This window comes from Vanacampus margaritifer, chromosome 5 (genome assembly GCF_051991255.1).
Source record: "Vanacampus margaritifer isolate UIUO_Vmar chromosome 5, RoL_Vmar_1.0, whole genome shotgun sequence".
Taxonomy (NCBI): domain Eukaryota; kingdom Metazoa; phylum Chordata; class Actinopteri; order Syngnathiformes; family Syngnathidae; genus Vanacampus; species Vanacampus margaritifer.
In genome coordinates, this window is record NC_135436.1 from 9,355,498 (window position 1) to 9,375,200 (window position 19,703).

General features: G+C 37.8%; 1 protein-coding gene across 1 annotated transcript; it reads left to right on the forward strand.

The window, feature by feature from the left end:
• Positions 1-565: 565 nt before the first annotated feature.
• LOC144052296 (large neutral amino acids transporter small subunit 4-like) lies at positions 566-15,799 on the forward strand. Its single transcript, XM_077566228.1, has 10 exons — positions 566-701; positions 3,763-3,896; positions 4,734-4,945; positions 5,414-5,540; positions 5,705-5,837; positions 6,343-6,376; positions 11,729-11,733; positions 13,710-13,858; positions 14,934-15,057; positions 15,164-15,799. The coding sequence occupies exons 1-10, from the start codon at positions 699-701 to the stop codon at positions 15,323-15,325; spliced, it is 1,083 nt and encodes a 360-aa protein (XP_077422354.1). The 5' UTR covers positions 566-698; the 3' UTR covers positions 15,326-15,799.
• Positions 15,800-19,703: the final 3,904 nt, after the last annotated feature.

Genomic DNA, 19,703 nt, shown 5'->3' on the forward strand with positions numbered 1-19,703 from the left:
ATTTCTCTCCCCTGGCTTTATTTGTTCTTCTTTGCTGCCCCCTAGAGTTTGAATAATTAAAAGTTCGTCAACTCCTCGAGGATGTTGTATAGCTGATGCAGATGCATGCATTTGTTAGCTTTTTGTCAAAGAACGCCAGATTTCACAACTTGAAATATTTTCTATATTTATGTGCGGAACAATCAGTGTTACAGGGGTTACAGAGTAACGTTGAGTGATTTCTGGAACAAAATACAGATACGTAACATTTGCCAGCTTTGTTACTCTTTCACTCGTGTGGCCCATGTGATACTCGTAAATATAAAATACATAACATCACAATAAACTTTACCAAACCATGTGTATCTTGTGTCCCGCAGACGTCAGTGAAAAATATCTTTGTCCTGAGCGGCAGGAGCCAGAGTTCCCTGGCGTGAAAGAGGAGGACGACTTGGAGCCTCTTCAAGTTAAAGAGGAGGAGCAGCCACAGCCTCCCAACATAAAAAAAGAGGAGCAGCTGCCGCCATACATTAAAGAGGAGGAGCATTTCACAGAGTTGCCCGTGACTGGTGTCCATTTGAAGAGTGAAGATGAATGTCAATATGAAGAGAACAAAGGGGCGGAGTCTCCAAGCAGCAACTCAAGACAACAAACAACAGAAGATGACGAGGACCACCGTGGAGGATCACCAGCGGACAGCATGTTAGCTCGAATATCAGATGGTGAAGACACGTTACACTCTCCTCAAACCGATGACTATGAACAGTCTGACAGTGATGTGACATGTCATGCTGCCAGCACAAGGTGGAAATGCTGTCAGTGTGGTCAAACTTTTGGCAGCCAGTCTCTATTGAGAAGACATATGATCAGCCACACTGGTGACAAACCTTTTGCATGTTCAGTTTGTGGTAAAAAATTTGCTCTAAAGGGATATTTAAAAAAACACACAATAACCCACACTGGAGAGAAGCCTTTTACCTGCTCAGTTTGTGGTCAATTTTTTGCTCGAAAGGGAACCTTAATAATACATACAAGAACCCACACTGGAGAGAAGCCTTTTGCTTGCTCAGTTTGTGGTCAAAAATTTGTTTACAGGGAAATGTTAAAAATACACACAAGAACCCACACTGGAGAGAAGCCTTTTACCTGCTTAGTTTGTGGTCAGAATTTTGGTCAGAAGCGACACTTAAAAATACACACAAGAACCCACACTGGAGAGAAACCTTTTACCTGCTTAGTTTGTGGTCGGAATTTTGCTCTGAAGGAACACTTAAAAAGACACACAAGAATTCACACTGGAGAGAAGCCTTTTGCCTGCTCAGTTTGTGGTCAAAAATTTTCTGTGAAGGGATACTTAGCAAGCCACATGAAAACCCACACTGGAGAGAATCTTTTTGCCTGCTCAGTTTGTGGTCAAAATTTTGTTCAGAAGCAAAACTTAGCAAGCCACATGAGAATCCACACCAGGGAGAAGCCTTTTGCCTGCTCAGTTTGTGGTAAAAAATTTTCTGAGAAGGGAACCTTAAAAAGACACATAAGAACCCACACTGGAGAGAAGCCTTTTGCCTGTTCAGTTTGTGGTAAAAAAATTACTCAGAAGGGAAACTTAGCAAGCCACATGAGAATCCACACTGAGGAGAAAAGGCAGAAGCCTTTTGCCTGCTCAGTTTGTGGTCAAAAATTTGCTCAGAAGGGACACTTAAAAATACACACAAGAACCCACACTGGAGAAAAGCCTTTTGCCTGCTCAGTTTGTGGTCAAAATTTTGCTGTGAAGGGAAGCTTAAAAATACACACAAGAACCCACACTGGAGAGAAGCCTTTTGCCTGTTCAGTTTGTGGTAAAAAATTTGCTCGGAAGGGACACTTAAAAAGACACACAAGAACCCACACTGGAGAGAAACTTTCTACCTGTGCCGTTTGTTGTCAAAGTTTCCCAAGTAAGGCTAAAGCTAAGAGGCACAAGTGTGCTGGCGAGAATAGCAGAGATGAATGATGGTGCAAAGATCATGTCTACCGCTGAATGAACGAATGATCTGTGTACCTGTATTGTATGTGTCTGACTTACCCTATTTTGAAATTGATTTTGTATATAAAATGTTACATCAACCTGACAAGGGGCTGCAGATTTAAACTATGACAGCTATAATCTGGCATGTTTACCGGCAATTGTCCATTAATATGCATTGTGCCTCATAATTTTTATATTGCATTTTCCATGTTTAATATTAAAGGTAATTACAATGACAGTGATTTTAAATCTACAATTTTGTGATCTATTTGTATTCGTAAATGCTTTGTTATAATTATTGTGTGTGCCAAAACACTCAAAACATTGTATATAGTTTGTCCTTTTTTGTTTTTTATACACTAGTATGACTCACTCTGTAAATATATTTAAAAATAAAAAGGATGTCATCCATTATTACTGAAATAATTTTATTATTCGTATTGACAAATACTCCATTCCAGGCTGCTTTTACATAGCCACGCAATTTGTTCTGAATTCGTACTATGCTAATATTGCGGTTTCTTTCAAAGCAAAATTATGAAACCAGGAAAGTGATTTCTTGACTAGCATGACTCTTATTTCTTGCTTAGGTCGTGCTGTGCTGTTTGGAATAAGACAAATGGAAGCAAGAATGGCCTAAATATTTGTAACATGTTAAAATTGGAACGTCGAGAATCAGATGAATTATGTGGAAGTAGATAGATGCCAAACAATGGGAAAAAAAGGAATAACGTGTGAAGGCCACAGCCTTCACACAGTGATGTTATTTGTAGTGTAATAGGCCTGTATGTGATAATAGCCCATCACGTTGAAGCTAGGATTGCATTCACTCGACGGCTGACCAATGATCTCTTCAGATTCCATCTGTATCTAAAAGTATTAGCTATAGAGGTAAATATAATATAAATATTTTAACCTCAAACCTTTATCCTCTGTATTTAATCATTTTATTTTAAATATTACAATTTCTTGATAAATGTCAGTATTTTGCAATGTATGCTTTGCAAACAGTTTTTTAAAAAAAAGGCTCTTACACTCTTAGTTTAGTTTAGAGCTGAACAGCGGAGAACGTGAAACAGGAAACGTAAATATAAAGCAGCCTTCCAAATTAAAAGCATGGATTTCAAAACAAGATATTAAACATCACACACTAAAAAGCTTGAGGAATTCTTAACATGGTAGATATTCCAAAATTACTTGAAACACTATTGTATTGAATAGAGTTCTTTGCACTTTACTGTATTCCTTAAAAATAAGTTGTACAACCACATATTTAGATTGGGACTTTTTTTCCCCCTTGCCACTGGATAATTTCATTTTATTTATTTATTTTGTTTAATTCCTTTTATTGGGTGCTTTATGCAAAATGACTTGAAATTGAAAAAATGTAATTGCCATAAATTTCAAATAATTTTAAGGAAATTTGCTATAATTGGGATATATAGGTCTTTTTAAAAAAGATATGTCATTGTTTTTGGGGGGAAATTGTATGAATCATAAGTACTAAAGGTATCGGCACTTGGTATCGGTGAGTACTGAAGCCTTGAGTAACGGTATCGGTCTAAAAAAAAGTGGTGCCGAACATCCCTACTAGTAATGATTTAGGTCTACAATTATTTAATGCCTCTCTTGCAGCATCAATCAAAATAATATATCAGGAAATTGATTTTGCATTACATCTGATTAGATGGTGCTTTTTTTCTTTCCTTCTTTTTTGGGGGATGTGATCATAATCACTAATGCTCCTCCATCGTTTGTCTCGCTACCTGTAGGTGATCTATGACCTGGGTGCTACCTTTATCTCAATCTTGCTGGTTTGGGCTGGTTGCGCCTGCCTGGTCTTCCTGAACTGCTTCGTCAACTGGCCTCTGGAACCTTTCCCTGGCCCAGAGGACATGGACTTCACGTAAGAAACATGACACACACGCAAAGGCAGATATGTGGCCCTCTAAAGGATGTTATATTAGATGATCTCCCGTCTAGTGTCTGGTTAGATTCAAATCTGTTTGTTGCCATGTTACTGGAAAGCAGCTATTATAATCCTTTTACATACACACATCTGAAAATGCCACCTCAGTGCAAGTTTGGTTTCTATCCAAATGTTTCGAAATTTGTATGCGAATTTTGTGAATATGCGCAAAACGGACAGGCGACTTATGCCCATTTCCATCCGCTCATCTTTTGTGAATATGCGCCGCGAGATGACGTTGTAGTAACGAAACCTTGGGACAATGGGGAGTTCCAGGTGGGAATGTTGGTTTTGACGGACTGAATGGAAGTAGTTTGTCTTGTTGGCGTCCCTCCCGCATGTAAGTGAAGTGTGTCGTTACATTGAGAGCTAATGTTAATAAAGACATCTAAAATTGCATTAATGTTTTTTTCTTTTTATTAATTATAAAAAGATCGTGTTTCTTCATCTCCCTAAACATATCTTACTTTATCATCCGCCATTTATTGTGACTACAAACGTGCGTGTGACGTATCAGTCAAAACGTGTGACATATAGCAAGTCTTGTAGTCGCTTATCCGCAAAACCTGTTTCCATCACCGAAATGCGCATTTTCAATACGCTTCAAAAACCACCCCCTCAAAGCGTAAAAACAGTTTTGCGAATTTTGGGCCTTTTTCCGAATTTCTGGCATTTCCATTCCGTTTCTCTTTCGCAATTCTTGAAAACCCAAATAAAAATAGGTGGATGGAAACCCACCTTTAAATGACAACTTTGACATTCTCCCTCCCACAGAGTGAAGATCAAGTTCAGCTGGCTGGGATTTGACCACAAGATCACAGGGAAGCAGTTTTACCGGCAGGTGACCTCCGTGGGGCGCCGTCTGAGCGTCAGCAACTTCATTAAGCAGCAGCAGCCGCCGTCCAATGAACTGGCTTCTCAGGACGCCAGCAAGATGTGCCTGTCCACCGTCGACCTGCAGGTCAGCTGCAATAAACAAGAAGAGGGTAAGGCAAACACTTTGTAATTTGTCCGAAATTCTAAATGCAAATACAAATTAAATGAGTCGTGAAACTTCGGGATCCACTGCGCAAATAAATTTCACAATTAAAAGTGTGACATACTTTCCACATGGATCATGTCTCATTAAAACTCCACAATCCGGAAATTAGGGCCACTCTTCGACTTCCCAGAATCACGCCTCTTTGGTGGTTGCTCACAAATTGTCAGTTTACACATGGTGGGCGTGTCACAAGTCTGAACAAAGTCAAACAGCAGTGCTTTTCAGTTCCCTTCCTCAGCCGGCCGTCTCAATGTTGTGAAAGCACGTCTGACTCAAAACGTGGTCATAACCTAAAAAAGCGCTTGTGACGTGACGTCAACCCAATCTGCTCGTCTGCCATAAAAATCAACACTACTTTAAAAACAAAAAAAAGTATTTATAAATTCAGTTTTCACTGTTGTCTGTCTCTCAGTAAGCACGTACACGTCCATCTTCGGCGTACTACAACTATTGTGTCTGGCAACCTCCCCTGTGATTGGCTACATCATGGACTGGCGACTGAAAGAATGTGAGGATGAAAATGACAAGTGTACGGCGAGGTGAGATGTAATCAAGACATATCGAGCTGGCACCTTCTGTAGCCAAAGAAAACAAATATAAATCATATTCTGGGATATTTTCAACATTTAATGAATCTTCTGACTTGATATGACACAACAAAGTGAACCCAAAAAATCTAACTTGCTTAATTCTTGACTATCAGGGAGCCTGGCCAGCCTCGTTGGCCGGACAAAAAGATTCAAAAGATTGTCAACTCCACCCGAGCCTTCATCTTCACTAATTTACTCCTGGTGTGCTTTGGAGTCACTTGCGTCATTCCCAGCCTCCCACTTCAGGTACATACTGTTAGATATTATTAACATTTTTAATACTTCATTTCATATATTAACCATTGTTATACATTGTTAACATTTTAATTCTTTATATTAACCTTGTCGAAATGTTTTGTGGACGTGGATAGCAGGTGGTGTTGATCTCGGTATAATTTGACCTTAAGCTGGGACATATTATTTAGTCTAAAAAAATTCCTTCTCAGCGTTTTGTGCGAAAACACATTTAGTCCTTGAACAGAATCTGTCTCGAACACACACCCACCCCTGACTCTGTTTTCGCCATCGCTCATGGAAAAGTACCCAGAGAGTATGTTTTGTCTACAAATGAAAGAGAGGCGGTCGGTTTTAACTATAAGAAGCCATTTTACACGCGGAAGAGACACATTCGGCACTCTGAAATTCCACCTGTTATGTGATGTTTGGAGCATGTCATGATGTCCAGAGATCTCTGTTAGATTAAAATCATTTTTGCAAAGGTGTTTTTTCTTACATTAAATCTGTCTTCAAGTTTTGGAACACGCAAAGAGGACAAAGACAAATTGGTGACCCCGACTAAGAGCGACGTTTTGCAGCGGGGCGTTCACAGACGAATAGAGCTCCCGGCCACATTAATCACGGTAAGTGGACACTTTATCCACGTTTTAGGAGTTCTGTCTGTTTGAGAACGCTAGTAAATTCGTCTTGCAAAATTATATTGAAGATGGAATTTATGTAAGAAAAATAGTGATAAATTTTGAAGTCGTTTGGTTGGACGGGAAGTCCCAGATTTCGGATTTTACCACGGTATTTGAAGTATACACACATGTGGTGACGTAGCATTATTTATAAAATGCTGTCACGTTGGATTGTACGCGATCGCTCGGAAGTCAGTTTGAGAAGCATTTTGTTTTTACAGTTTTGTTTTTACAATTTTGTTTTTACAAACGATAGATACGTAGATAATTGATTTAAAGTCTATGTATATGTGTTTAAGTTGTTTAAGTTGTTTAAATTGAGAGGAAGTCAGTTTGAGAAGCATTTTGTTTTTACAAACGATAGGTACGTAGATAATTGATTTAAAGTCTATGTATATGTGTTTAAGTTGAGAGGAAGTCAGTTTGAAAAGCATTTTGTTTTTACAAACGTTAGATTCTTGGGTAATTAGAAATGATCCTTGAATAAAAGAAAGTCAGCGGATAGACACTGCAGAGAGTACGGCTGCTGTTATGTAATTGTGACAAGATATATTTGCTCAACTTATGGAAGTCAGAATGACATAAAACGGATTTAATACGCCGCTTTAAGATCAATCGCTAGGTCTTTTGAATAATTGGATATTAATATTCTTAGACAAGATATATTTGCTCAACTTATGGAAGTCAGATTGACATAAGCAGATTTGATACGCCGCTTTGAGATCAATCGCTAGGTCTTTGAATAATTGGATATTAATATTCTTAGACAAATCTGTTCAGATGAAAGACAACAGAAATATGAATGCGCAGATGAGAATATATTACCAGAGATTGGTACGTAACGTTACGAGGGGTTTCTGCACAATTGAATCGAATAATTGTGAACAGACAGGCTATATTAGTCGAGAGACTGCTTCGTGATTGTTTAAAAGCAGTATTTATTATTTTGAGAGGAGATCATGATATTTGTTGTGTGTTATTTGTATGTTTGGTATTTGGTAGAATAGTCAGACGTTAAAGGGACCGCGATGAGATATGTTGTTGACTAATTCTGTTATAAGTGAGACGTCACTTCATTTATAAATGTTAATACGACTTAACTACAATATAATATAATATAATATAATATAATATAATATAATATAATAAGTTCTAAAATACGGGAGTCAATAATTAATAGAAATTAAGGACGCTCTTTTTGAACGCGAAACAAAATGGTTTGACCCAAATGAGCTTCCGTTAAGCGAGAATATGATGACGCTATGAAAAATTTGAGAGCGCATGCGCAGTTGCTATCGTAGTTTATAATCTACGGTAAATTAATTTTATTGATGGGGGACGTTGAGGCTTGCGCCGCCGGGCGTTTGACGTGAAGTACGGGTTGTATATGTGGTTTCTTCGAGTGGAACAAAAGCGAGACATAATCGTGTATTTTTGGATAAGATGATGAATAATGCTAGAATACTAGCTTTTTGTGAAGTTATAACCATTTATATAACTTTAATAAAGTAATAATGTTGGGGCTACGGTGCGCTTTTATTCTGAAGGACTAAATGATTTTCCGCTAGACATAACTAAAGCTTCTAGGTTATATAATCGACCGTCGAATAATGATATAAAATGTATTTAATATTGAACGACGGAACTTGAATTTATTGTGGAAAAGGTTAGTTTATTCTAATGAGATGTGTCATTTGTTCGGTGGTTTTGGGGGCGGCGGTTTGGCGTGAATGTGCGTGAGTGCCGGCCGCTGAGTGGAGGAGTGTTGGAGCTGTGTGTATTTTATATAGAGGAAAGTCCCGGACATAGCTTTAAGGAAAGTGTATTAAATAATGATTAATGCTGAAATGTTGCTTTGCAAATAAAACAGCTGTATAATACAAATTTACGTAATAAAATAAATGAAACCGTTTAATAAACGCTGAACGGGATACATTAATTGGACGGTAATATTACTAATAACATCTCCAAACGATTAATGTTGATGATCTGGCATCACAGCACATGCGATAATATAGCGACATAATACAAATTGAACAAATAACAACACATAAAATGGAGGAGAACAGATAAGATAGGATGTATTGAATGGTATTCAGAAGCCAGACAGAGTAAGTTTGCAATAAAGGTGTGAATATTTTATAATTGCTATGACTCTAGCTGACCGCCAGATGTCACCCTTTTTCCAAATTAAAATTGATAACAGCCTTAAAACCTTTACAAATAGAGAATATAATTTTTTCTATAAAAGACAAGTTGTTAAATGTGTCATTGTTGCTTTTGTATGTGCGTTAATTAAATTTGCTTTTGAAGTTTAATGAGAAAATATATATTTAACTTTTTTGGATTATTTTTAGATGAAATAATTTAGTCTCTACTCTCCACATTTTATTAATAATAATAATAATAATAATAACTAAAAAACAAATAATTTGGATAGCAACTAATGTGGAATATTTTGTTATAAGATGATTTTCTTTCCCTTATAATTATTCTTGTGCGTGAGAACATTATTTAATTTTGAATATCTTTTCAGAATCAGGAGCCACACCCATTAAAGAGAGAATTCCAATTCCCAACAAATGCCATATTCCGGTCCGGGGGGTGAAGTAATATATTATAATTTAAAAAAGGGGCTTTTCCCATGTTTATAAGTAGAAGAATAATTTTAATCTCTCCTGAATATATTTAACCTTTTAATTCGACATTTGAAGTCCCATTTCAGAGTTTGGAGCAGGCCTTGTGAGTCCTGGAATGGAAGACTGGATTCCATGGGGGAAGCCATCTGGAAGAATCACATTTTGACATAATTTGAGGTGCTATGTAATTAAAAAATCATTTCTGCTTTGATGTTTGACCAAAAACTGACTAGGCGGGCTGCGGCCTCCATTGAGAAATATTAATTGAAAACTACACACTGGTTAATTGACTCTGTATTATATCCGTAAATTTTTAGAGCAAAGCTATCCTTTCTTATCTTAAGTATTATTTATGAAGGTATGCAAAACATATTAAATTAAATATTGTAAACCATAACAAATATTGAAATATAATTAGCAATTATTTAATTATAAACTTTTATTGTTTTAATATATATATATTTTTTTAAATTAAAAAAAAAAAATCATTTTTGAATTTTTTGAAATAAAGGAAGATTTTGTTTTTTTTGACTATTTACTGACATGTTATAACCTAATACTGTTGGGGCAGATTTTAATGTTTTCAGTCGAGTGAGGGTCATTTGTCGGGGTCATTATTTCAAAACAAGGTCAACTGGACCGATACAAGCGGGACACAGATGTCATTAAAACAAAACCCCCACCAACAAAGAAACCGCAAATGCTACCACCTGCAGAGGGACGTGATGCGGCCATCCCCTGATCAGCACTCCACCTGCTGTGCCTGCCACCAACTGATGGACAGCAGAGGTTCCTGGCGCCACCTGGTGGAAAGTTTCCACAATGACTGCACCCTGAACTCACATGCAAAAGTCTTAAATGAAAAACTGCTCCAATGCACACAATGCTCTGCACAAGCTTCCTTAAAGCATTCCTGCATCCCGAACTGTCCTGTGAAAAAACTGCTCCACTACGCTGGTGACTCAGCCCCCACCAACAATGTTTCTTTGAGTTAGTGATACCAGACCATATGATGTGATACTGACTGTTTACACTGCACTCTATATATTTTTGACAGATATAAGGTGATAACATTTACAGTAAAACATTTCGTAAATATAACAAACTGATTGACAACACTCTATACACACAGATTTATTATATTTTAAAACTTTTGATGTTTATTTTGATTTGATCTGATTTGTTTATCTCTGTCTATTTTAAAACAGTCAGTTTTTTGGACAAACATCAACAAAAGGGGGACTAGCAAGCTTAATGGTAAAATATTAAAATTAAGGGCAACTTTATGTATTAATAATAATTGATGGATTGGCTGAAAACTGAGATTCTTTGTAAAATTCATTGGCTTAAGCTACAATATTTTTATAGTACAAAAGATAATTCAGGTAAATTTCGTGTGGTTTCAGAAATTGAAAACAGCTAATGTGAATAAAGATAAGATAAAATTTATTTCAATCTTAATTATTATATTTTACGCTTATTGAATTTAGTCTTTTAATATTTTCCAAATTTTCTTTTGAAATTTAAATAAATTGCTTGGGGCGCATTGTCGAATTTACTGGTTAAATGTAAAATTTTCCCCTCTTTTTAAACAAAAAGCAAGCAAAATTTATTTACTGCAGAACTTGTATATTATTAGAGTCTGAAAAATTCTCTAAAGCGATCTTTTTCAGATGGGGGAATTATTGGTTGGTCTGGGTATATCGTCGCGAAGGACACAAACAGTCCATGTTGAATTAAATAAATATAAAACTAAAAGTTAGTCTTAATGTGATAATTATAGATAGTCCGTGAGAATGAATTTTACAGGAGGACAATTGGGGATTTCCTTGACCATGGAGAAGGAGTAAGTTTTGGCAGAAACGGCGAAAATAAGGTGAATATGTTCCATTTCTATTTTTCCCTGTGGTTAGATGTTATTTTTTGTTTTTATTTGTTGACGAAAGTTGCATTTATTTAATGGCTGGAAGCACATTCATGCCATATCTATAACAGTAAATATTATAATAAAATATTTCAATAATCATTATATTCTGTAAACAAAATTGGCCTCGTCAGATTTGAACTGGCTAAGATTTTCATTTTTGCATTTATGAATGTGCTTAGGTCATTAAAGTCAGCCAAAGGCTGGATCCTAATTGAATGTCACAACAAACAGAATTTTTTCCCACAGGACAGGCCTACAGAACTTTACTAACATTTACTAACTCCAAACTAATAACACTACCAGATGCTCTTTCAAAAAGAAGGGATGTGAATAAATGTTTATTAGTGACTAATGAAAATGTTCTGCATCCAGATGAGGTGATGAAAAGGTCAATATGGTCCAGTCCACGGGGCACCTGGTTCCACATCTTGCCTATCAGACCGGCCGGGGGTCCGCCTTCTACTCAACCCCCACCTTCAGGAGCGTGCCACCAGACATACCAACTGAGAAACCATTCAAGTGCTTCCAGTTTCCACCAGACGAGCTGAGGACATCCCTCACTGGAGATAGGAGGAACGTATCCCTTTTCCGGGGCGTTCCACAAAGAATGAGTCACACCTTGGGCCCGGTGATAAACCCCTGCGTCTCTGGCAGTTGATGTGGGTTCTAAAAGAGCTGAAGGATCCATCCATCCATCCATCCATTCCCTTGACCGCTTGTCCTCACAAGGATTGTGAGGGTACTGGAGCCTATCCCAACTGGCTTCGGGCAGTAGGCGGGGTGCAACCTGAACAGGTTGCCAGCCAATCGCAGAGCTGAAGGACTCTGTTTGAAAAGAAAAAAACAAACAAACGCAAGAACGAAAATGGAACTGACAAACGTCAACAAAAACTTCCCTAGCCCAAATGACAACAAGTCTTCAATCGCGTCTCCAATTGCACGTACATAATGACACTCTTTCTCAAACTGACTGTCATGCCAATTTGCTATTTCTGGGATCCCCCACTACAATTTTGAACATAATCACAACACATTGTTTTCATATATGATATGCTTATTTTACTGAAACAATCTTTTAATGAATCACACTGTTTTGACATGACTGACCTCCTCTCCTGCTAAAAAGAATGTTTTCATTTTTTCTTTTTTATGTTGCACCTGCCATTGCGATGATGCAAATCCTGCTGGAATCTTTGTGTAAAAATGTTTAAATATTTAGTTATTGGGCTTTATTTAAATAAGCCCAAAGGGCGGACTGTTAGATATTATTAACATTTTTAATACTTCATTTCATATATTAACCATTGTTATACATTGTTAACATTTTAATTCTTTATATTAACCTTGTCGAAATGTTTTGTGGACATGGATAGCAGGTGGTGTTGATCTCAGTATAATTTGACCTTAAGCTGGGACATATTATTTAGTCTAAAAAAATTCCTTCTCAGCGTTTTGTGCGAAAACACATTTAGTCCTTGAACAGAATCTGTCTCGAACACCCACCCACCCCTGACTCTGTTTTCGCCATCGCTCATGGAAAAGTACCCAGAGAGTATGTTTTGTCTACAAATGAAAGAGAGGCGGTCGGTTTTAACTATAAGAAGCCATTTTACACGCGGAAGAGACACATTCGGCACTCTGAAATTCCACCTGTTATGTGATGTTTGGAGCATGTCATGATGTCCAGAGATCTCTGTTAGATTAAAATCATTTTTGCAAAGGTGTTTTTTCTTACATTAAATCTGTCTTCAAGTTTTGGAACACGCAAAGAGGACAAAGAATTATATCCTCTTTCAATACGCATACGCATACACAAACAGAATTGGTTTTCTGAAAAGGCGTCACAAAGGGCTTCCAGATGTCTTTCCATTTTTTCCCCCTGTTTTCCAGATGCTATCCAATCCTTTGTTCCATATGGGTACAGTATGTCCTTACATGTTGTGTTGAAACGAAGAGATGGACTTTCATAGTTATTTAGCGACATCTAGTGGATCAAATGCACATTGAAGCATATTTTTCAGATTTGATGGAATCCCCATTTCTTGAAAATGGGTGTCTGTTCTAGCGTTACTTTTATCTGCCAATTTTAAATTTAGTCTTAGTTTTAGTCCACTTTCAATCTGGTTTGGTAGTTTTTATCATAGTAATTCAACTTCATCCCATTTTTATCAAGTCCATTTTTAGTCGACTATAAATCCAGCATTTTAGTCTTTTTTTTAGTCTAAGGAAAATTTTATTAATCTAGTTTTAGTCAACAAAAAGGGACAACATTTTAGTCTTTTAACCTTTCACGGTAAATCCACCTCCTGTCTGTGCCATGTGTTTGTGCGTGTTGCACTTCCTAGCTGCAGATTTAAAAGGGTTGTGTGTCACATGACAGTGTCACAGTGACACATTAGCAGAGCCAAGATTTTACAAAGTCATATCATTTTTGTCCAAGAACTAAAATGTCCATAGATTGTAGTCCAGTTTTTATGAAGTGAAGTACATTTTCGTCTCTTCTTCATTAGTCGACAAAAATGCATACTGATTTAGTCCCAGTTATTGTTTATTAAGGAGGGCTTTACTAGTCTAGTTTTAGTCAGTGAAAAATGTGAGTTGACGAAATTATTTTTGTTGATGAAATTAACACTAGTCTGTTCCTTCGTGCAAACTATTGCAACCACTAACCTGCTCGTTAATAGAACATGTTTTTTTTTCTTTTCTTCAGATTTTGTCATTCGTCCTGCATACAATCGTGAGGGGCTTCATCCACTCTGCTGTTGGAGGCCTTTACGCTGCTGTGTAAGTTTATGATACGGTCTGTTATACTATAACGTCATCCTCTTAAAATTATTGCCTCAGTCATTTTTGATTTGGTATTGAAAAAAAAGAAAGAAGCTTTTTAGGAGAGGAGAGCGCGCCCTCTGTCGGCTAAAGGCAATACCTGAATTCCCTGTGGCAGATAGTCAGAGACTCATGGATACAAGTTCACCAGGAACTCTTTAACCGCCTGTAAAGCTGTGTTTTTTCTACATAAAACCTTGTGGCGTCAGTGTTAATGTTTCTGTAGTAAACCAGTTAGCACGTTAGCTAAATTAGCATGACATGATGCATAAAGTAATTTCACACATGGTGGTTTTAACGCCACATGTAACATATATAACCACATATAACCTTGTGGCAAGTAACATGATATATAACCTTGTGGCTTACAAGGTTATATATATGTGGTCAAAAGCTGGAAGGCGTTCAAAGCCCCGCCCCCAACCCCGCCCTCCACGTTAAAACACTGTCAAATAGTTGAAACTGAACAAAAGAGAGCTAAAACTGAAAACCAGAGATTGAAGCTGAAAACCCGTGACACTTGAAAAAAATCGAGACTGTAAAAAAAATCTGCAGATTGGCATTGAAAAAGACATGATAATACAAAAATGATGCTTAAAGAAAATTGCGTTTTTTTAATGTCTGTATTTTATTTTTCAAGACAACTTTTTACAATGCCAATACTTGTTTTAATGTCAAAGCAGGTTTTTCCACAATGACATTTTTTTTTCAATACCACATCTCATTGTCAGTGTTGTGGCTCCATTACTGTAACAGTACATTTCCAAAAACATATTTAAACTTATCAATCTGATTTATTAGCGTCACATGTGTTTTAATACTTGTGTAAGTGCAATAGGCAGCAGACAACAGTGGCTTTTAGTTTTTTTATTTAAACTTTAAAAATCAATTTTTAATACCGCTGAATCCATTCGCAATCTTTTTAATACTACGATCAATGCATAAAATAAAATAAAATAAAAAGATCATCGTTCCCAAACTTCTCACCCCTATCGAACACCCTACTAACCATGATGTTGTCGTTTCCCCGCAGGTACCCATCCTCTCAATTCGGCAGCCTGACAGGCATGCAGTCTCTGATCAGCGCTCTGTTCGCCCTGCTCCAGCAGCCTCTATTCATGGCCATGGTGGGACCGCTGCAGGGAGACCCCTTATGGGTAAGAAAACCCATAGACAAATACAGTATAGGATGATCACTAGAGTGGGTGGTTGATTTTAGTTTTATAATCCATGGCACGTGTGACAACTTGATGTTGTCTTCAGCTGAACGTGGGCCTCTTGGTGCTGAGCATGCTGGGATTTTGCCTGCCCTTCTACCTGCTGTGTCACAGCCGACACCTTCAGCGCCTCAGAGACGAGCGCGATGACGACCCAAAGATTTTCGTCAAGCTGGAAAACAGCAACAAGATCAAGGCTTTCGTCTAGATGCGGACGACGTCCACAAACTCGATCAGTTGAACCGCACGGAGGACGAGAAGAAAAGAGACTAGGCAGGAGTGGCAGAGGTCACTCGCCTCTTGTAGGAACTGCAAACTGTTGCTGTTGTGCCTCTCTGGGTTGGAACATGCACACGTTCACATACACAGTCATTACTGGCTAACTGCGTTTCCTGCACAAGTGCACAGTTTCACCATCACTGACATTGAACTCTGTGAGAAAGTGGATTCACACAAACACACGCACGTCATTTCAAGTTCCCTGGTGGTACAAATGCATCACTGATGTACAGTAAGCTGTTAACAGACTGGTGGTGATGAGATATCCCCGTTCAACTTGACATTTGATCCAAATCATATTTTGCATTGTTTTTGCTCCCGTTAAAAGAATTGGGACGTAGAACAGCACAGCCGAAAGGAAAGTGCGCAGATTTAAGAGAAGATTAAATACGTAAATATATAACCATGAGGACTTTGCTTTGGGACTGGTGTGCTCAGACGTAATATAAAAGTTGGAGTCCATTTTCACGTATAATAGACATGTCGAGTGAGGGCATTAAAATATTCCACAGACAGCAGAATTGGTAGCAAATCAGTGGTGACATCATGCAGTGGATGAAAATGTTTCAAACTGCCGCCTCTGCTGGGTACTTTGTATCACCACCACCACATTAGATCCAACTTTAAACATTTGCTCTTTTTCTTTGACATGTTTTGCAGGATATTGTCAAATCGTTGTTGATTATATGTTACAAAAATGGCGTGTTAAAGAAAATCAGATATGGAAAAAGATGCTGCATGTGTCAAGGTTGACGCGGTGTGGCGGTGGATGGAGCAACCACACCATTTGCTCGTGTGGCTTAGCTGTAGCGAATAAGCGCCTCTGTGAGATGCTAGGCCAGCACAATGTCTGTCAGGCAACATACACACGTTTACTTTTTCAAAGTACTCAATTTCATAATTGAAAAATTAGAATGCAGAAAAAAAGCACCTGGAATCACTTGGCTGCATATTTCCTTGGTTTTCGTTCCATTTGTATTGATGTGAATCCTCTCTGTAAAAACAACTCATTTACGCTCACCACTCAGATGATGAAAGGGATAACTGTACAATCAAGTCTGAATATGAGCAATAGAATCCAAATAGTTGCAAATGTTTTGTGATGACGATCTGAAGATGTGTCCTGTTTGGCATCAACTCACAGAGGCACTTCAAAAGAGTGCCTCATGCTGTATGTGCAAATGATGGAAGACTACACAGGATGTGTCTCACCTCTTCGCCCTCCATCTTTTACTTCCATCCGTCCAAATGACTTTGAATGCCCGAGCTGAGAGAGCAGCCTCTGCCCCGTTAGATGCTTCCCATGAACGACTCTGTGAAGAAACGAATGGCACACGATGCACTTTAGACCCCCTAGTATGGACCTCAGTTGTGTATTTGTGAATCGTAATTTGCTCCCATATGTGGCAAGAATAATGCTCGGCTGCTGGCTGGTGGTGCATGTCGCCAAAGAATGTCAAATCAAAATATGGGAACAGAAAGATTGACTTTTTATATACTGTATATATATATATATATATATATATATATATATATATATATATATAATAACACCTGTAAAGAATATATTTCATAGCATGATGATTTTGTTAGATTTCTGTGCTGGGCCCAATACGAGTCTTGTCTCTCAGGCTCGGCAGGATGGAGGATTTCCCAAGTTCATAAATGCATGCAAACTTTCTTACATTTCAGTGGCTATATTTCCGTGACCGGGTTTTCTGCCGGCTTTTTGCACAACATGCACGGGTGCTATATTTATGTGAATGTGACTGCTGACATAATTTTGTCATTTGAAGCCTCTCGCAAATGCAGACATTTAGAGAGAAAAATAGGAGAGCAACTTAGAATAATTGATTTTTCACGTTAATATAGCCATCGTTTGTTTTTCAAAGGAGAATTCTTGTTCAGAACAGACTTGGTTCACGTGTCACATTAGGTTATTTTGACGCTCTTCTTCTGTTTCAGCCAATAGCATACTCAGCTTTGATCCACAAACAAGCTTTTGGACTCTTTAAAGACATTTGTGTGCACAGAAATGTCCTACGATCGGATGTGTCTCAAGTTAACTGTCACATACCTGTTCACAAACTTCTTCTCCTATGTTATAATGGTTACACCCTTATGTTGAGTTGGTTGTTAGAATGGATTTGAATCTGTATTTTCCCTGGCACTTGTACTTTTTAACAACTCCCCAACTTTTCTTGATTCCATCACCTTTCTGGTCTGATGTCAACTCTGCAAATGACTTTCCAGTCTGACTGATGGATTGATATATTGATGAACTGTTTGTCCGCTGACTGTCAATCAAGGTGCCATATATTTTCCCTGCAGGTGCTTCTTGTCATGTTCGTAATGATCGATATCTGAGCTGATGCTACTTTTCTTCTGCTTTTTTTACTTCCCAGACATTAATATTTTTATGAATGATTTTCATTTCATTTAAACTTCTTAGTTGTTTTAAGTTTTAGATTTTTTTTACATTGTATATTTTATTTTATTATCACAATATACATTGTCCTTGTAAATCATGTAAAAATCAATGAAAACAATAAAGTGACATTTGTACAGAGTGTGTCATTTAAATCCAAGAAATGCGCATTTCGGCACTGTTGAACATCCATCCATCCATTTTCTTGGACGCTTTTTCCTAACAAGGGTCGCGGGGGTGCTGGAGCCTATCTCAGCTGGCTTCGGGCAGTAGGTGGGGTACATCCTGAACTGGTTGCCAGCCAATCGCAGGGCACACAGAGACAAACAACCATACTCACAATCACACCTAGGGACAATTTGGAGTGTTCAATAAACCTGCCATGCATGTCTTTGGAATGTGGGAGGAAACCGGAGTATGCCATGAAAACCCACGCAAGCACGGGGAGAACATGCAAACTCCACCCAGGTAGGCCGAAGCCCGGACTTGATCTCACGTCCTAAGCACTGGGAGGCGGACGTGCTAACCAGTAAACCACCGTGCTGCACTGTTGAACAGTAGAGGCAAATTTGTTGGCCCGTGCTCTTGGTAAACCTGCTTAGCAACAACTTGTACCATGCACTGCGAAGTTGTTTCAAGAACATCGAACGTATTTGTGTCTTACCTCATATAAACAGGTTGGACCTGACTCTACCGTTCCCGTACCAGTTGGATCATGCGTGCGGTAGAACTAGAACCGGTCATTGTGTGAACATTTAATGTATAATTTAATGATGGAGACCTTTTTATAATGTTTGTAAACAACATGTACCACACTGTAAACCCGAGCGTTTAAAATAATCAAATAGATTAAGTACATAATACTCAAAAGATTTATGAAATCTACTACTAACTTAACTTTTTTAAATTGGTGTAACTTTGTATGCTTTTATGACTATTTTGTACTAAAAAAGTTTTGATTAAATTGAACTATACTAGTTTTTGGGTAGCTTAAAAACATAAATTAGCTGATGTTTCATAATTGATTTTACTTATTAATTTGTAATTTTATTTTAGCCCTTTAGTTGACATTGTATATGATAATTTGTTCTCCGTTTCCTATCTGGTTTAAATAAATGAATAGTAATTTATGTTAAATTATAAACATATGCTCATAGCAGGCGGCATGGTGGCCAACTGGTTAACATGTCTGCCTCCTAGTCCAGAGGTTGTGAGATCCAATCCGGCCCTCTGGCCTTCCTGGCTGAAGGTTGCATGTTCTCTGCGTTTGTCCGTGGGTTTTATCCGGGTACTCCAGTTTCCTCCCACATTCTAAAAAATATGCATGGTATGTTAATTGAACACTGAATTGTCCCTAGATTGTCTGTGTGTGCCCTGCGATTGGCTGGCAACCAGTTCAAGTTGTACACCACCTACTTCCTGAAGACAGCCCTGGGATAGGCTCCAGCATTCCCGGGATTCTCGTGAGGACACTCAGTGTACTTATGGTTTGGACTTCTGTTAACTTAATCCAGTGGTTTTATAACATTTATAAGTTAGTAAGTGAGAATAATGGAGTTGCTGTAACAGAAAGCTTCTGAGTAACCATGTATCAAAAAAAATTAACTTGGTGTAATCAAACCATTCAAGTTCTGCAAAACTTTAACTTTTGAGTTGATCAGCTAAAAAAAAGTGAGGCCTCACTTTTTTTTTTAGTTCTGCTAACTTATTCGAGTTAACAGTGCAGGGTACTGGGTGCAAGAACGCATATAAGCGAGAATGAGTTGACCCGAAAACACTGGCATAAACTTGCCATGTTGCCAAAAATCCCATTAACCAGGTCAAATAAATATTTTAATTAACTATTATTTTGCAAATATACATTTTATATTGTTAAGTG

Coding starts and splice junctions, on each gene's coding strand:
- LOC144052296 (XM_077566228.1), top strand. Junction 5,541..5,704: donor AATGACAAGTGTACGGCGAG/GTGAGATGTAAT, acceptor CTTGACTATCAG/GGAGCCTGGCCAGCCTCGTT. Junction 5,838..6,342: donor TTCCCAGCCTCCCACTTCAG/GTACATACTGTT, acceptor TCTGTCTTCAAG/TTTTGGAACACGCAAAGAGG.